The 19,995-nt window shown below is 42.8% G+C and overlaps 1 protein-coding gene across 1 annotated transcript; it reads right to left on the bottom strand.

The window, feature by feature from the left end:
• Nucleotides 1-1,711: 1,711 nt before the first annotated feature.
• On the bottom strand, nt 1,712-19,704 carry slitrk6 (SLIT and NTRK-like family, member 6). Its single transcript, XM_071527617.1, has 2 exons — nt 19,230-19,704; nt 1,712-5,811 (listed from the first exon to the last, which is right to left on the bottom strand). The coding sequence occupies exon 2, from the start codon at nt 5,794-5,796 to the stop codon at nt 3,256-3,258; it is 2,541 nt and encodes an 846-aa protein (XP_071383718.1). The 5' UTR covers nt 5,797-5,811; nt 19,230-19,704; the 3' UTR covers nt 1,712-3,255.
• Nucleotides 19,705-19,995: the final 291 nt, after the last annotated feature.

Below are 19,995 nucleotides of genomic sequence, written 5' to 3'. Positions count from 1 at the left end.
CAAGGTGCACCAAAATCAGATCATCTCCTCTATAGGGAGGGAACTTGCGGTGTAACTATGAAGTTTCCATTATGGATTGTTCTGGAGTTACAATACACAACACACAACTAGTCAACATGTATTTTAAGGGTAAAAAACAGATGGCAGTTTTTGTGCATATGTATAATTCATAGTCTGGCTCATCTTGACATTAAACAGATCATTTATTTTAGTTTTCGGTACAAAATGGAATCTCTTCGGGTTTCAACCACAACCTTATTGAAGTATTAACAAGCACAAGGTTTCACTAGTGCTGATTAAATGCGTGGAGCCGCAGCATAATAGCTTGTTTGACTAGCTTCACAGTAGCGCCAGAACATTTTGTACCCTCTTCTTTGAGATCTGGATTCAGTTTTTGTCGTGATTTTCAGCAATGCACTCTTGGTGCAAGACTGGCTTTGGTTTATATAATAGACAAAACTAATTTTTGTTGCATCCATTTCGCTTCAGTCTCTTGAAATAAACAATGCATCCCGGAACATTATTTTGCACTTTCCTGATGTCACACCTTTAAGAGCAGCATAATGCGTCAGAGGCTCATAGGATCGAGTCTTCCCTGCTGTGTGTGTGTGTGTGTGTGCTAGTCTTTATGTACTAGTGTGTCAGCTTGCCTTTGTGCTGTTACTGTCTTCTGAGTTTGCATACCTGCAGTGATGTGTGTCTGTGTGTATGTATGTGTGTGCGAGTGAGATCACGTGTGTGTTTTCTTACAAGGGGCTTCAGATACATCAATTACGACGGGGGAATTGAAGAACTGGAAGGTCCACTGTTTTCCCTGGAGAGGAGCAGAAAATGGAAGTCATGCAGAAAAGCATCGCTGGTGAAGAAACCCTGCAGCCATTGTTGCGTGATTAAGGGCCGGGGATGAGCCGTCATGGGGGGATAAATAATTCACACGCGAGAGGAAAACAACCAAATTGTGTGTACACAAGCGGACGCACGCTCGCACGCACACAGGACTGATAATACATAGGGAGAAAATAACTGGCATTCTTCTGAGCGCCGGATGACTGTGACGAGCCAATTAGCTGACAGAGTGTGTTCTACCTCTGCAGAATGCCACAGTAGGTCCAAAGCCTTCTATCTATTAAAAGGTGTAACATTCAGGGGCTTGGACTCATTTGAAGGCTCCGATGATTGAGTTTTGAAATTTTGTCACTAAGCAGTCTTAGCTAAAATTGCGTACTGGCTCAGGCAGCATTGGCATATTGAACCTCCTATTTAGACGTATTGGAATCTGTTGGGGCCTTACTGATTTGGCTGCTGAATGGCAGAACTCATTCGAGACAGATGGCTCTGGGTAACTCAAGCTTGAACAAAGGCAAACTTAGTATATAACAAGGTTTTTACTTTGACATTGTGGCAGCAGCTATATGTGCAAAAGTGACTGATTTCCTATAGTCGTACTTTGATAACTGATCTTGATAACTGATCTTTTAACAATCCTATGGCATATGAAAAACATCCAATTGTGCTGATTCTGAGCATATTTACAATATGGCTAACAGGAATCTGAAATTTGATAAACACATACTAACATCACTCTAACATATGCTATTAACGCCAGGAGTAGGTTTAAATTCTGCATCATTCATTCTGCAACTTAGTTTGCTTGAACTTAAATAAATTGAAACAAATGTCAGGTAGGAACATGCCTTCATTTCCAAGTTTATGTAATATTGCATTTCTTTATTTTCTGTTCATCAGTTACAACTTCTGTTTATATTCTGTACAGCACTGAAGGCACACAAAAAAAAACAAAGATATAATGAAACATAAGTATATACAAAATATACAGAATAAATAATTAAATCTAGATAGGTAGAAAAGCTACAGAGTGTGTGCTTACATGAACCATTTCAAAGTTGAATGTGAGTCTCCGAGAGTATGAATGGAGTGCATATAAATCCTGAACGATGACAATGTCCACATCGCCGGCAGTCCGTTGGTTTACTTATGAGCTGGGAAAACCGGGAAAAGTTGGCCAGAGTCAGCCGGCAGGTCGTCTGCATGGGAAGCTGCAGCTTAACTTTTGGGCAACATCGCTCCACGGCAACCCGCTCATGTGCTAACGCCTGAATACGCCCCACATCAGACCAGTTCAAAAACGCACAGTTCAAAAATCAGCAAAAGGAATGAGCGATGTTGCCGAATGCTGTCTGAGCACACATTATTTTGTCAGACGTAATATTGTAAAATGAAAGGCAATCTCACACACACACACGCACGCGCTCGCACACACACATACACACAAACACACACACACACACACACAGAAGGATCATACACATTTGTGGCTCTGTTTTTCTGGCAGGAAGAAAACAACAACAAAAAAAAATGTTTCAGCAGGACATTGTGTTGATTGTCATGCACCACCTTATGGCATTTGATTAGTGCAATGCATTTTTACAAGATTACAGTTGTGTATAATATACTTTAAGTGCTCTATTTACTAATAAAAACAAAACAAAACTGTATTAACATCCTTTTCGTGAATACCACCAGTTTGAATACAAAATAAATAAATGTCCAAAGATTGGAATGGATATGCAGTGTCTCTGATTAATCAAAAGCACTAAGAGGAGAGTAGCACTGGAACCACGTATATGCAAAACTCCCATCATGTCCAAAGTACAGTTGGCATTTTGCTCACTCTACGGCACAATGAGCATGCTGGTTACAGCATTATGACCTAAGAGACTGGCTTGTGTTGACAGAGGGGGTAATCAGGTCATATCCAAAGAGCCAAGATAGACTGATTTAACAGCAATTCTGGGTCAAGTGGGGGTTGAAATTCACTCACTTATTTTGGAGCGGCTGCTTTAGCCTGCCAGTATGTCAGATGGGTGGGTGTGCACTTTGGGGATCAATTAATTTGGCTGCAGTGCGCCATGGATATTTAATCAATCACAGAAAGCTGATTGAATGGATTTCAAGAGGTTTTCAACCCAGGACTGCTCAACACCCTGCAACAGTTTCTTGAAGTTACATTTGGCCAAAATATTATACCTGTCACCAGCTACATAACACGGCTGTCAACAGGAAAAAAAAAAAAAAAGGTAACAAGAGAATAAACCAGTTACATTCTGTGCTACAATTAAACTGCTATGTGATGTGTCCATGGTATATATTTCATACTGTGGAAAGTACAAGAGGGCAAATCAGACAAGGCACTTGTTTCAGAACGTAACATATAGTTGTTTTTTCTGCCTAAGCTCAGTTAAATGCAGTTTGGTGCTCCAGAACCTCCAAGTAATCTGGCTCAGTATGCAAGTTAGCCTTTAGTTCAAAGTACTCATTCTTAGTTTGCTCAAGCATGACCTTGCGTGGCCGTGAGTACATAATTGTCTCCATTAGCTTCAGCTCCTCCTGGTGCCCCGGGACCTGCATCTCCACAGCGGACTGAAGCTGGGGCATGTTTTTCCTAAGGTACTCCGTTATTCCGAGCTGCTGGAGCTCCTTCTCCCTCTCCAGAATGTTCCTGTAGAGGGAGTTGGGGTTCCCGAGAGTCACAAACTCTGCGGGGCACTCTCCGGTCATGGGCCTGAATTTGTTGGGGTTGGGGTTTCCCGTTAGCGGCGAGGTGTTCTCCTTCTCCATGATGCTCCGGCAGACGTGGTGCTTGGCGTTGGGCTCGTCCAGGCCGTAATCCAAGTCGGCGTCGTGCTCCTTGTGCTGGGCGCAGTAGGTGGGGTTGCGGCAGATCTGCACTATGGGACTGTGCGATCTCTCCTCGTACAGGGTGGCGGACCCCGCTCTTTGGGTGAGCGTGTGGTGCGTGGTTTTCTGCCCGTACATGCTGTAGTGCAAGTGAATGGGGCTGTTGCTGCTGTTTTCCCTGGGCTGCTCCTCTGCCGCTTTCTTCTTCGCCCTCCGCCGCCGCCGGTGCACCACGAACACCACCACCCCCGCCGAGCAGAATATGATCATGAGGAAGAAAACGAGGAGGCTCAAGATGAGCACGGAGAGCGGGACGGTGTCGGTGAGCGAGCTGAGCAAACCCCTGCCGCCGCTGTCGGGCCCCAGCGTGGTTGTGACGCTCTCCTCCCCGCCTGGGGGCAAAGAGTAAAAGGTCACTAAACCGGGACAGAGCAACTCGTGACGAAGGCTTCTCAGCTCAGCCTGCACCACTTTCTTTGGGGTGTGACACAAAATGGAGCCCACAACCGTGTCCTTCCGCAGCTTCTCCACCCATTGTTTGAGGCTGAGCAAGTCACAGCTGCAATCCCAGGGGTTGTCCTCTAAATAAATCTGCTCTAGTGAGTCAAGTTGATCAAGCACGTTGCTCACTGGCAGGTGCATAAGTAGATTTTTCCTCAGGTTTAATTTGGTGAGGGGCACGTTGCGAAATATCTGCGCCGGAAGAGAGCTGAGCAGGTTGTTATTCAGTGACAACAGCTTGAGGTTTGGCAAGGGATTAAACGTGCCAGGAGCAATCTCTTTGATAAGGTTGTATTCCAAATACAGGTATTCAAGGTTGTGGAGTCCGACAAACATCGTGGATACCAGCTTTTCAATTCTGTTGCCATTCAAGTAAAGTTTTTTCAAACTGCTCAAGCTGAGGAAAGTTTCATTATCGATGTAATCGATCCTGTTGTTTGCCAAGTTCAGCAACTCTAAACTGTCATACGTGACAAAATCGTACTTCAACAGTTTCTGAATCATATTCCCTGTCATGACCAGTTTGGTGGGGCTCTGCTGAAGTATTCCGATATCCGATACCTTTTGAATCCCTCTGTCCTGACAATGCATCAAAAATCCAGCCACAGGGTGATTGTGGCAAGAACACTGCTCCACACAAGGACTGCCAGGAATGTGAGACGGAGTCGGGATCTTGGCGTCATCCTTGGCGTCCATCAGCTTGGGAATCTGAGCCACTTTGGATGAGGGGGTAACAACCATATCCAGTGACTTTGATGGCTCCTCCAGGTTAATGTCTGCGTGGGATGGACAGAGAACGTCCCGCTTTACTTTAGCGAGAATGGTCCCCCGGAGGTGATGTGGGCTGCTGCACACCACCTCCCCGATAGCCGACTGAGCCCTCATGTTCTCCATCCAGATTTTTAAGTGTAAAATATCACAGTCACAGACCCAGTCATTGTCCTCCAAAAGAAGCTCCATTATCCGTCCGATGTGCTCCAGAAAGCCGACATATGGAAGCGTCTGCAGCCTGTTGCCCCGCAGGTCTAGGTGGGTGAGGGGCACAAACCGGAAGATGTTGCTGGGTAAAAACTCGATGGAATTATCATTGAGGATTAGGACCTTGAGGCGGATCAGCTTGTTGAAGGCCCCCGGCTCAATGACCCGAATGAAATTTGTGTCGGCTTGGAGAAACTCTAAATTCACCAGGCCGTGAAAAGTGTCCTCTTTCAGAGTGACGAGGAAATTGCTATTTATGTGGAGTTTTTTCAGTGAACCAAGAGTGCTAAAGACCCCCGGTTCCAACTCTTGTATGCTGTTAGCCCCAATGTGCAGCGACAGGGCATTCTTAAGCCCTTCCATTTCCTCGGAGCGGAGCTCAACCAAGTCATTTTTGTAAAGGTTCAGGTGGAAGGGCACACCTGACGGGACTTTGATTTGGGAGATTTTGCTGATGTTTCTCTGCTCGCAGTTAAGATGAAGGATGCCATCTTTCTCCTCGCAGGAGCACAAGGAGTCACAGGACTCGCTAATAGAGGATGATGCCTCTGAGGGATGGATATCTTGGGATCTGGCCGCAGTGAGAAACAAGCCGATGAAAATGATACAGGCCAGCATTTCTGTCTCAGATATCTGTAAAGAAAGGGACAGAAGTGTGGGCAGAAGGGGTGGGGGGAAAGAGAGATAAAAGTGTAAATTGTTTTCAAAGTCATGCAAAGATTGACACAAAATAAATGCATACTTCAGAACAACACATAATATCTAAACGTCTGAGACTGAAATGATATCCCAGATGATCTGAACTCCATACAAGTTTCATGTGTTACTATGTGTGACATTTGTTGTAGTCTGCCTAAAATTGGAAAAGCGTAAAATGACATTTATGGGTGCATCATATGCATGAGGGGAAGCAACACTCCTCTTGGATGAGAGAGTCCTTGTAGTGTAGAATTGTCTTTATATAGTAATCACATATGAAAAATGTATAACAGGAAAAGGCAAACAGTGTTTACATGACCACCAATCTAAATTGTTGAGGTTGTGTAAAAATAATGATACCCAAGGTCATGAAGTTGTGCCATTATTATGTGTGCTTTTCTTTCAATGTGTTTTGTCCCCATGTTGCCTTTATGCTTCTTTGCAACACAGGTATGTTCTGTTCTGTGTGGACTTGAGGACTGGCAGCTGATGCATGTGTAGCAGCAAATGGGGACTCGTAACAGTCAAACTAAAACAGTCATCAGAATCCACGTTTTCTATTCATACACTGCAATTTGCCAATGAGCAACCACATTTCTCAGGCTGACTAACGAGAGTAAGACAGCGTCTCCTCCAGTGACTCACAATAAGGTCGGGGTCTATTCAGGAAGCGGGCTTTCATCTCTCATTTGACTGAGTTTTTCTGCCTTTTTATATGCAGACTTCTCATTTGAACAAAGACTTTCTACTCAGTGTGAGTCATACCAGGGCAGGAGTCAATTCAGCCAATTTCAGAGAACCATCTTAAACATCGGCATCCTTGACATAGAATTGCAAATGATTGCTCTTGTTTTAATTATTGAACCGCATTTAATGTTCTTCGTTCAATTTACTTTCTCACTTGACTGAATTGAAAGTGAAGTGACCACAAGCCAAGACCATATTCATTAATCAGTGTAAAACCATCTGCATTCAGAAAATGGCAGTCCATCATTGATTTCCCTTTAGGTCTGATCATGTTGTTCCAGTGGGCTTGACGTTTGTCTTCCAAAATACTCTCTAGGCAGTGTACCAAAGCCTCTGGAAGAGCATGCAGACAATACTGTCCACTGAAAGCAAGCCCAGCCAAGTTCTTATGAAGAGGACGCACACGTCATGACAGGAGGCCACCTCTTGAATATTCAATAGCGAGGGAAACACTGAAAAGTGTTTTTGATTATGACAGGCCTCAGCGCTCCATCTGACAACTCTGTTTCGCATCAATTTGACTGAAATTACACTGGATCAAAGACTTCACGTTGTCTCTCATTCTCATGGGACTGATAGTGAAGCAATTAAACACACATCTTCACACTATCAAGGAGGACTAGGTATCCATCCTTAACTAATGAAATTCTGCGGGAGGTAAGAAAGGGAAAAATGAAATGAAGGCACAGCAATCCCTGTTACTGAATCCTAATCGGCATCTGGAGAGTTTCATTTGAAAAAAAAACCAGAGAACCACCTTATGAAAAAACCTTGCAAAATGACTGACAACTCAAAACATAGCATCCAAGTTATTAGTAAGCTGAACAATTGTTCTCATGAAATAGTAGCATCCCATCTATTTCTCAGATGGTGTGAAATGAATTTCAGGTAACGTTCATCTGCTATGAATTTATAGTATTTTGGAATGAAACCTTTCATCGTCGTCATATATTTTTTATAGAATCTAGAAAGCTAAAAGAAATTAAACTCCCCATGGGGACATGAAAGAGGAGTGCAGTAGGCCTAGCCACTACATTTACAGAATTGTAATGTGCACTTCTTAGTGATATACACTTCACAGTATTGAAGGAAATAGTCCTCAGTTAATACTCCCTTGGACCTGAGAGGGTGAATCTGCTAGTGGCTTATCCTGCCCCTGTCTCCAATATAAATGAATTTTGCACAGATGTTACCTGTTATAGAGTTGCTTACATCATTTTCAGGAATTTTAGATATGTACACCGGTGTGTTTATGCTTAACATTGTTTTTATTCTGGTTGTTAGGCTATTAGGTGTGCAGAAATCGGGAAACCTTTAAATCACAATGCCTAGTTTACCACTTTCCTCCATATATTGTAGAGACAAGCTGCACTTTCCTCATGATGAACTTTAAGACTGAAAAGCTGATCTGAAATGCAGTATAAAAAGTCACAGGCTTGGGAATGTCCCACATTTGGAATAGCTTGAATCTGACATTCCAAGACATCACAGCAAGCTAAGAAATTACCATGTTTAGCCAAAAATAGGCAGGAAAATGAGGAGAGATGAGTTTTTGGGGTTTCAATTACCCCTGTGTTTATAAATGAAAGAAAATATGGCAGAATTAAATTACACAAGAGTCTAATTTGTCAAAAGGTATTAAACATGTGCTGTTTTGACAGCGATAAGGTTCACAAAATGGCTCCAAAAGCTGCCGTCCAAGAATTTGTTTAGCCATTTTTCATTTTATTTCATTTTCACTTGCTTGTTCAGGAGCCTCCTGGTGGTCAAGAGACCCTTGTGCACTGATGTGTGACCCTGATGGTTTATAAGACAGTGCAAAATGAAACCAAGGCCATTCACAGATGTTATCGCACACTGCCTGATAACATGTTGGGAGAGATATTAAAAGACATTAGCCTCATGCACTCTTTCTTCCGGATTTGAAACTGGCATCTCTAACTGATCCATTTTTCAGACGATCCATATTGCATGGAACTCAGCGTGATGGGGGGGAAGAGATGAAAGACCCTTCCAGTGCCAGTCTTCTGCTGCACTCTCCTTTCCCCGCTCCCAGATTCAAATGTGCATCTCTTGCTGTTCAGACAATTCAATTAGAGATCTACTGAAGCCCTATGAGATCTCCCCTCATGCATGTGAGCAAAGCCAACTCATCGTACAACATTGAACGAGATGAGTGAGAAATAACTTGCAAAGAACTGAGAGAGAGAGAGAGAGAGAGTGGAGAGAAAGTGAATGGAGGAGAAGATGTATAGTAAAAAGAAAAATCCTCCAGTGATGGAATATTTATCACTCACTCAACCCTGCTGTGAGCATTGTAATATACACAATAGACTTTGCCCATTTGCAGCCCCGCAAATAGGGTGTTCACGCTTTATTTGGGGCGACTATTGTATTGTTCCAGTGCAGTGGAGTGCTACATAAGGTCATAGGACTCCCTCCACCCCCACCTAATGCAGCACTGCATGCATCACTGAGGAGTACAATACCATGTCACAGTGGTAAGGGTTCTTCTAGCAAGCACACACACACACACACACACTCCACAAGTCATGCATATACATATTCATACAGTAACCATGCACATATATGCACACACTCCACCTGCCACACAGATACTTCATCCTCATCAATATTGCCACATCCATCAGTGCAACGCGTTGCTCTGTACTGTTTTGCCCGTTCAAAATTGATCAGATTTGCGGTGATTGATGCATGCAATACTCCTCTCACGCTATGCAAAGGAGATGGTACTGATATTAGCGCCCTATAGAGTCAACCCCAGAACATCACAGGCAAAGCACAAACACTAAAGAAGCCGATACATCAATCACAGTGACACACGCGATTTGGTCCAAGATAAATTATGTGATACTTTATTGATCCCTGTAGGGAAATTCTCTTTTCTCTTTCCCCCCCTTCACATGGAGGTCAGAGGTCAAGGTCGGCTACAGAACAGAAGCCCTGGAGCTGGAATGGCTGTAGGGCAACTGACATGGGGGCCCACTCTCTTACCAATGTTTTCACCCCACCGTGCATACCTGTAGATGACAGTGTGCTGCTCTGACTCGTCCAGGCTTCACCCCTCAAACTGTTCTGATGTTCATCAACATAGCAAGACGTCAATCAGAGTCCCACATACCTAACTGGTCCACTGATCTTTCCTGTATTTGGGCTTTTCTACTTTCACTTCACTTCTGAAGAAGTGAAGTGAAAGTTCTCACCGTGCAGCTGCACGCGTTCTCACCGGAAGTAAAAAGTCTGAACACATTACGCCGGTTCTTAGATCCCTGCATTGGCTCCCTGTCAAAACTAGAATCGATTTTAAAATTCTACTACTTGTTTACAAAGCTCTAAATGGCCTTGCACCTCAGTATATAACAGACATGCTAATTAGATACAAACCAGCAAGAACTCTCAGGTCCACAGGCAGCGGTCTTTTAACCGTCCCTCGTACTAACTCCAAAGCAGGGGATGCTGCCTTTTGTATTTATGCCCCAAGTAGATGGAACGCCCTGCCTGAGGACCTGAGAGAGGCCCCCACACTGAACACCTTTAAAACCAGGTTAAAAACCTTTCTTTTCACAACAATCTATGGCTAAGTTCTTAATGTGTGTGTGTGTGTGTGTGTGTGAGTCTGTGTGTGTGTGTTTTGTATATTTTGACATTGGCATATTCTGCACTGATTCTTGTGTAACTGCACTAACACTTGTTGATGCATATTGCATATGCATACTGTATTGTCTTTTTATGTAAAGCACATTGTGTTGCCCTGTGTATGAAATGTGCTGTATAAATAAATTTGACTTGACTTGACTTTGACTTCTGTCATGTTTTCCTTTCTTTGTTTTTTCTAGTGATGTACCACCAATTAGCATAGTGAGACTGGCCGATCTTACTGTGTACTACTGCATCAGAGCTAAATACTAGAGACATTAGATTAACTGGTAGCTGTGGTCTGTATGTATAATTAGCCAAAATTGTACTAGTGTACCAAACTCGCAGCATGTGACATTAAAATGCTCACTATAAAATCAAGGTTCTGTGAAATTGTCTACAATGCTTCCTGTCTTTTTTCCAGTAACTTTTCCTAAATCTACCCTGTAGTCAGTGGCCAAAGTTTGACTTCAAGTGAGAAACTTTTCATAGGTAGAGCAGGCAGACAACTGTGTCTTCCTCCAATAGTTCTGTGACAGAATCCAGTGAAGTGACACAGGCAAGATAGATATGTGACAACATCGCATGAGTTGGGATTCGAACCGTGCCGAGTGGCTTGCGCGCTAGCCGGTTGACAGGCTAGGACATTATTTTTAGACAATATGAACACAGACGTAGTCATGTTCTGTCCTCATCACTGTCAAAGTAAGTAAAGCATGCGGGAGCCACAAATAGCCCATAAGGCAGAAGCCTAATTCCTGTTCCTGTAGCGTGAGGCAACTTGATGTACGGCTATGAAAGGCTTGTTATCCCTCGTGGCACCCAACCGATAGAGCGACTCTCCTGCCTCCGTCAGGACTGATAAAAGTCACTCCACATCTTTCGTTTTAAAACACATATCTTCTGGATACACCTCACCACCTCCATCCAACTTCCTTCTCTGCCACTCCTGGCTTTCTCTTAGTTTCCCAGCTTGTTTTAAAAAGCTACACTTTTATCCGAGTTCTTAGCATTTTATGACCTTATGCCTCTTCATTACTAGGCCAATTGTAATTATGGTGATTTATGAATGTTGAAAACAGAGAGGTTGGAAGGGTAATTCTTAATTTAGTGAGGTCTGAGGTCCCCACCACTCCTGCATAAACAGTGCTTAATCTACTGGTGTGTCAGTTAGATATCTAAAAGTTAAAATGTGAATGTAATCTTTGCTAAAAAGGATGCTGGTATACGACAGGGCCTTACTAGCCGAGTCCAACTCTTTGATGCCGAGTGCCAAGCAGGAAGGAACTGGATACTGTTTCTGGAGTCATTGATAGGGTTGCAAAATTCCGGGAATTTTCAAAGTTGGAAACTTTCCATGGGAATTAACGGGAATTTATGGGAATTAACGGGAATTTATGGGAATTAACGGGAATTTATGGGAATAAACAGGAATAAACCAGGAATTTACGAAATTGAAGGTATGCTCTTAATAGGGAACTTAAATATAGTTGGGGAAAATATATTTTAGCATAATCCTGACTAAAACAACCAGATATCATGCAAGTACAGTTGAATATCTATGCTATTCCTCAATCACATGCACACATAGCACACTGCTTACTGCAGGGCTATTGAGACCACGCCCCCTACATGCACTGTGCATTCCTGTGCATTTTTATTAATTTTTGAATGGGTTGGGTCGGGGGGATGAGTAATATTTAACTCAACATTCATGTTTTTGTTCTTCAATGAAAGAATTGATTGTTCAATAAAATATTTAACACTTGATAAAGTTCTACTTACAAATAAATCTGTTTTAATTGTATTATTTTGGATGGATGTCTGCTTGTAACAAAACAAATATTTATGCTTGGATATGATACCTTTCCATTAAATTACCCTCAATTCCCAGTTAATTCCCATAAATTCCCATTAATTCCCATAAATTCCCATAAATTCCCATAATTCCCATGGAAAGTTTCCAATTTGGAATATTTCCAAAATTCCCCAGCTTAACTTCCCATGGAAATTTACCGGAAACTTTCCGGAAATTTACCGGAAATTTTCCACCCCTTTGCAACCCTAGTCATTGATGGGACTTGGCTGGGAAATGACCTCACAGTTTCTGCCGAATTATGTCTCGGGACTGAGCATGTTGGTTAGTAACCAGGGCAGCAGGTTTCCAATCAATCCAACTCTGCGGAAAACGGTGTGTGCCCATTTCATGCTACCCAAAGTTACTGATGTATATTTTTCAATTTGTCTGCTTCTCCGTGGAGATATTCGTGATATCTCATTACGAGCTCCTTGCCCACTTGCTACACTGGCCTGTGAGTCTGCCCACAAGTCACGAATATCAATGCACCTACAGCATTTTCAGTTCAAAAACTCAGTATAACATCAAGTCGACCAGTTGGACCAAACTTGCACATCCCCCCCTAGTGTCTTTGACTATTAAATCTGCCCCACACTCCACCTGGAGGAGACTAGGGGGGGTAGCGACCCACGGTTCCCCTACCAACTGCTCTACAAAGCGGAAGGAAAGAAAGATCCTCTTGGCAGTGTGGTTAGCCATTGGCTTAGTGACCAGGGGAGCGAGGATCATGCCCCGTGCTCGGTCGGGTGCTACAAAGGGTGCGTCTTTAGCGGCATCATCAGTGGCCCGTTAAAAGCAAGATCAGCTGTGAACCTGCTCAAGTCATGCAGCAGCCTTAACAGCTGGCAGATGATCATATGGTGCGATATCTGCAGTGTGGCCTGATATGCTAAATACCTTTAAACATAGCAAGCTTACACATCCACATGAACATAAATCACACACACACTAACATATGCACGCGTGTGCACGTACGTACACATAAAGCATTACACCTTGTAGTGCATATCCTCCTTACTTACCTTACCATTCCTCTCAGCTGGTGGGCCCTAATTTCTGATAGCAAGCATATGCATGATAGAACTAATAATAGAAGCACAGAGGGGGGTGGGGGTGTAGCTCAGCTCCCTTGGCAAGCGTGATTTAGCAGGCTTGCATTTCAAATGGTCTGTTTAACTAATGCGCAGTAATTAGTTCTCCAGAAATGAGCCGGCAGATTACACCAGTGTATAGTGGCATCAAGTTACGTTTTGCAAGGAAAGACATCTGCAGCTAACAGATGTACATTTTTTACGTGTAGATTATTGTCCTTTTAGAAGAGACAGATTCTTCCTGTTTAGTAATGACTCACTGGTGCACAGCAGGGTACACTGTGTTAGACTTTTTCAACCAGGTAATGAAACACCACAGGTGTGTTTAGTGCCAATATTTAGTCCAGACAGGAGTGAATCAGTTTGCTAAAATGTGGAGTTGAGTAAATTAGACTTATATAAATATACAAACAGCCAGTATTCCATAATCCAGCCCAAGCCAGAATGTCCTACATGATCCTCCTAAGTCTCTCTTCAGTTTTCATCTATTCTCCGCTCTATTCTCCATTTTGAATTGCCCACTTCAATGGAATTCCCAGCCTCAGTAGAATGATCAGACTGTTCAAGAATGGCTACAGGGTAATGGCAATGACAGTCTCATGATTCACTCTATAAATAGGTGTAGATCTGCATCCTGATAAAACAAAGTTCAGCCTGAAAGGAGCCATAGATTATAGCTAGACAAACCTGCTTATTGAGGATAAACAATGTAAAGGGCACCACCTAGAACTTCTTGTAATGCAGCTACAACAGGGCTAAAAGGCAAATTGTGTACTTATGTCAAGGGTTTATCTGGTTCGCAAACTTTGCACGTCATCCCCTCCCTCTGCCTTCCTTCACATTCCATTGTAAACTACCTGATAAATGAAGAATGACGTAAAAGAGTTGTCTAAAAAAAAAAATCTGGGATAAATACGCTATCCAGAGCTGCCTGGGCTCTTGTCTAGAAAAAAAAAGTAGAAGGGGACATAGTGTCACATAAAGTCACAGGATATCTTTTACTGTTTGAGAAATATGTGCAGTGGCAAGTTTTACCCTGTGAGACAGAAAATCATTGACTGCATCATGCAGTACCCCCAATTCTGACTCTTTTCTCAGCATTGTCCTCTCCCTATTTACCATCTACGCTCTTGGAGAATTTATTTCTGGGTCAAAACTACTGGGACTGGTTTAACTTGCTTAATATAAGCAAAACAATAAATAAAACAAAACTCGGCCCATTCGACTCTCTGAGCAGACGAATGCAAATGAGCAAAGTAAATCCAGTCTGGGACAAATGGAAAAAAGCGAGACTTCTTGGAATCGTCAATGTCAGACCGAGCAAACTTGGAACGGTCCAAAGACAGGACACAGTGCCTCTGACTTGAATGGTAGCGTACATGTGCTTTACTCTGCATTTCCACTCTCCAAGTCTGAATACAAGATGTAATAAGAATGAATGTCCCGACGTGAAATGTTTGCTGAAGTATGATTTGCCAAAACAAAATGGGAAAAAAAGTAAATTAAAGCTGCACTTGGCAACTTCGCACTTTGGCGGCTCCAAATGGCAGCGAGAGGAAACTATTTGGAAAATTTGAACTTCAATACTCAGAAATCCTGCAATGTGATGTCAGTAAACTGCACACAGCACGCTCATGTTTACCAACCCAGCTGGTCAGTGATGCTTTATACCAAAGGATACTAAAGAGACAAGGTAAGTGAGTTAGAGATGGAGGTAGGGTGCTTTCTTGCAGCTGTTTAGGAGGTCCTGTGGGCGGGGCAGTGTCCATGCCCAATACTGGAATTTCATTTGGCCAAATAGGGTGAATCTACGGCGTCTTAGAGAGGATGGGACATTCTTCTCTACTGCAGTCCTACTTTGTGATTTAGGCCAATAAGACAGATATATTTTTTACATAAAAATCTTGCCTAGTGCAGCTTTAAGTCATTCTAATTAAAGTAGATGCAGACTACAAGATTTTGTCCAGATTTAGCTCCAATTATGTCCTCAAACACAAATTTAGACAATTAACATAATAAGTTGTTCTTATTTCAAAAGCTTTGTTAAAGCACCTTGATGTTGAAAATGTGGTTAGGACAGCAACTTTGATACAGAATTAGTTCAAGATATCTTGTTGTGCTGCTCTGCTCTTACAGTTTTTCTTTTCTAGGTCAGGTAATGCGGCTGAGTTAATTGAGTGTTTGATGACTTTAGAACTACAGAGACTTGAGTTGACCTGCACTGTCTTACTGTGCAAGACCTTTCAAGACCAATTAAAAGTGAATACCACGGCGGACAGATAGCATTGTAAAGCTCCTGTTCAAAGCACAAAATCTTCAAAGTCAAGTTTAACAAAAAAACAAAAACAGTGTATTCTCTCAACACCCATAATTCATTATTTGTTTTTCGGATGGGTTACTGCCAGACACCTTAAAAAATGTTTCGAATCATAACAGAAACTTCAGATTACTGCATTTACAGGCAACAAGCACCACATGTCTGGTGTAAGAAAGGTGTGCATGGCACTCGTGACATTGATGCAACAAAAGGGAGTGTTGCATACAAAGTCAGTGCAATGTGTTTGGCCCTTAATAGTCCGTTCATAATTTCATAATAATGCTAACCACAGCCTATGATATGTCATGTACTGCTTTGCATACAGCAGGTTTTTCAAGATGTTTTGAAATGCATAGGCTTAGAGAGAGAGAGAGAGAGACAAAGACAGAGACAGAGAGAGACACAGAGAGAGAGAGAGAGAGAGAGAGAGAGAGAGAGAGAGAGAGAGAGAGAGAGAGAGAGAGAGAGACACAGATAGATAGATAGATAGATAGATAGATAGATAGATAGATAGATAGATAGATAGAGACTGAGGAGGTAAAAGACTGATAGAGAGACATTCTCTAACTGGGAAATGAAACAATAGATTAACTACCCTTTATTTTCTGAAAACACCCTAAAGGATCTCTTCGACTCACCAGACTCCACTAAGATTCACTGGCCTGCAGCGCCGCACTCCTATATCTCTCTTGACAGAGGGGTTTAAAGCGAGGAGGGCTTTTAGTGAAAGAGGCTATTTTCTTCCAGGTGTTTGAGATAACACACTCTTGGACAACAGCAATACAACAAGGGAGTGACTAAGCACAAACAGGCAAGAGCTATGCTTTAATAATACAGCGTGCCCTGTCTGGCAATTACATAAAAAGCATTTTACAGGGAGTGCTTTTCACAATTCTAGCCCTACCCACTAATTTACTTGGATATACACTAACACTGAGTTACTGCAAAGCATAAAATACAAAGGATCTGGTTGAGCAGCAGAGGAGAGCCACCTTTGTTTTTCCCCCCTATTCACTTGGAGGTCACCAACCAACAGTTGAGTGCTACCATTGATACGTATAGTCAGGCTGCACTGGCTTGGGGGCAGAAAGAGAGAGAATGAGAAAGAGACTTAGAGGGAGAGAGCGAGAGAGGGAGACTTGTTGCGTCCAGCTAGGGTTGTTTCATTTCAGCTTGACACGGGATAGCAGATTAGAGCCCCCTGCACTCTATTGCTTTTGTGTACGCGCGTGTGAGTGTGTGTTCTTGTCCACGTGCGTGTCTCTCTGTGTGTGTGTGTGTGTGTGTGTGTGTTCAGGCTCTGTCCGCCCATCTACTTGAGCGAGCCGTCGCCGAGCGCCCGGCAATGTTCCCAGGCCCCAATTATGGTGGGACTTGTCCCTTTTTCCACTGTATTAGAAGTGATGTGGCTTGCCCTACAGGGTCGACACCACCGCTACACCCACATATCTGCAGAGATTCTGCCAGCGCCCTCGGCCCTCCACCGCAATCCCAGAGAATGATAATTATGACATCCGCCCACTCAAGAGGCAAGAGATAGTTCAACTCCCTTGCCCCTTGTTCCAGCCCTTTTTCGACTGATTCAATATTCTGTGGGCGTGAGCAGCCTATTTTCTCCGTGTCTTAGAGAAAGATAGCCGCTCCACTTTATCTGCCGGGTTTCCCTGTCTGAAAGCACGATGTGGCTGAATAAAGTTTCACAATTTTTTATTATTATTATTTTGACCCCCCAAGTTGATACTCTCAATGCTACTGGCTACTATCACTGGTCAGACCACGCAGGATAAATCCATTCGCTATGGGCTATTTCACACATTGCAGTAATACCATGACAAACGCATTCGTATTTTCCTCCACTGCCAGCCTAAGCACATTAGCTCATGGTGGTCTAACCAATATTGTTTCCTGATAGCCACAAGTAAACACACAGTCCCATGTGGGGATTTTACATTGGGTCATCATCTTTCCCAATAGTTCGATGGCTGGATAATGGTTCATATTGAGCCATTGCTCCACTTAAGCCTGGGGTAAAAGAGGGAAGTGTCTACCCTCATAAATTCAGATAATTCAATGCAGACCTGTAGTTAACTATAGATTCTAAGGGAAAATGGTGGGGACAACTACAAAGTTCCTGAATGTGAAACTGAATGATAAATCACCTCGAGAGTTTCACATTTTGTTAAGTTTGTTCAGTACAATGTGTCTTTATAAAGCTGTTGTAATCATTAATCATTCATCAATCACAATATTTAGCCAACTTAGAACATCTTTATTCAGGCAATGGCAGGCCACACAGTCATGGTATGAAGCAAATATACCAAAGCTATTAAATCGTTAACTATTGACTCAACCAAGCAAAAAATTGGGATCCAAACTCAATTATAGAATTCACAATATGAAACTAATTAGACACTTTTCTTCATTAAGTTGCTCTTAAATTTAAGGCTTATCTATAAACGTACAACCTTATACCCCCTGCTACAAATGACAAGGCTCCAGTAGTGGAGGAAAAGTACAAGGCAATTAAATTAAGCATGAATTTTCTAAACATGTCTTTATCAGTCATCATCTACAGTATGGCCAAGCATGCGACTAATTGGTAAAGATAAGAGCTTGCCAATCATTTTTCATAGTTTCGGGAACTACCAGGGAAGGCAACTGTTAAGCATGTAGCCTACATACCAAGTGATAATGACTTTAAACGAGATAAAAGATCCTGTGGTTGATAAATTATGCTTCTAATAAAACAGATAGTCCCAGTCCTGCGTTCTGATTGGCTGAGTCCCGATGGAAATCGTGGTACTAGCCCCGATAAACACACCTGTGACCGCATAACAGTTGATTTAAATATTAATGCGCTTACCGAAAATCACTCATATGGTAGGCTACTTATATCGCTTAGCAACCACGTTCTTTTTAGCTTTACTGTTAAAGGACTATTCATTCAAAAATAAAAAGGTTTAAAAAGGTTATAATGGTCTGTTACCGCCATTTTATATAAGTAATGAGCCACTCAAGGCCGTGGTTTACAGTGATTTTAGAGCAGCTAAGAGGCGTTGTTAGGCACGACACGAAGCTTGATTAACATAACCCTGCGCAGCGCCGTAGGATACAGTAGCTGCATGTGGCAAGCGGCCAGGTGCGCTCAAGGTAAAGGAGCCCCTGAGGAAAACTCACTTCTCCCTCTCACTCTCCCCGACTTGTCAAGTCCAGGCACTGTTTATAGTTCGTTTCACTTCTTGTAAAATCAAGTCTGTCATTCCGGCTGAAATGACGAATATGCTTTCTGGTGGTGATTTGCGCGCAGCCGAGATGCAGCCTGTGCTTGTGGCAAGTCAGTCCACATCAAAACTATCACAATGTTAGCATCAAACGGTGGAATTCGGTATACTTACATGAGATTGTGCATTTTCACATTGTCAAAGGTTGTTATGTCTGCCGAGACTGTAAGGTAAACTACTGGACAACATACTTTTGCTAGTTGGAACATGCCCATTATGGACACCTGGCTTCTCTACTTTACAGTAGCCGAGGCAATTTGACCACAGAGCCGCGAGCACACCGAAAGCCTCCATGCTGCCTACCTGGTCCAGTATTGCAAAACTAGAATAAACACATTACAGTGCAGGTTTTAGACACAATTCACACAAAACACCACAAGTCACACTGCTCTATGACTTACCGGTTAAAAGTGATGAAAAAAGGGGCAGGCTATTCCAAATGCCACCGTGCTCAGTCCATCAGGAGATGCGGGGAACCGACGCATTGAAGAGGTGCTAACCTCCACAACACTTTCTCTCCGGTCTACTGGGCTCCTTAAAACAGGCTGACACACACAGAAACTTCGCAGAATACCTCAGTCCCCCTTTGTCCACTCGGGTCCACAGTTTTTGTGAGTCTTATAACGCTGTCATACATACAAATTATTCCATTGCATGTGGTGCTCACGTCGAGGCGATTTGCACAGGTCCCGGGATGTTCCCTCTTAAGTATCCCTTCTTCAATTTTCCCCCGGATTAATTAGAATTAAGTTGCAGGTTCAAGCCACGAGAACAAAACACTATTGTTCATATGTAGAGCCTGTTCTGTCTTCTTTGGCAGCCCCTCCAACACACAGAAAGGGCGCACTGCTTCGCTCCTGCGCTGCGCCTCGCGCTCTGTGTAGTTAACCAATCTGTGAAATATTGGAGTTGCTCTGTAATTTGCATGCGCTAGAGGTGGACTAACAGGGAAGCACCAGAGTCAAGTCAGCCAGAATGAAGGGCAAGAGTTCCGCAAGACTTTCAAAATAAAAGCCCTATTGATGAACGCGTTGCATTGTTTTGTGAATAACACAAAGTAAAAAGTAAAGTGAAAAATGAACAATAGCCTACATTAAAGGAGGAACATGTATTAAATGAAAGTACTATTTGTTGATATGTTTTTCCTAAAATGTCAATTTTTACAGC

The sequence above is a fragment of the Centroberyx affinis genome, unplaced genomic scaffold (assembly GCF_046629955.1).
Source record: "Centroberyx affinis isolate AG114_WGS23_722 - 3 ecotype Tasmania unplaced genomic scaffold, CSIRO-AGI_Caff_v1 ptg001547l_1, whole genome shotgun sequence".
Lineage (NCBI taxonomy): Eukaryota > Metazoa > Chordata > Actinopteri > Beryciformes > Berycidae > Centroberyx > Centroberyx affinis.
The sequence above is the reverse complement of the archived record's forward strand: the minus strand, read 5'-3'. Positions and strand labels throughout refer to the sequence as shown.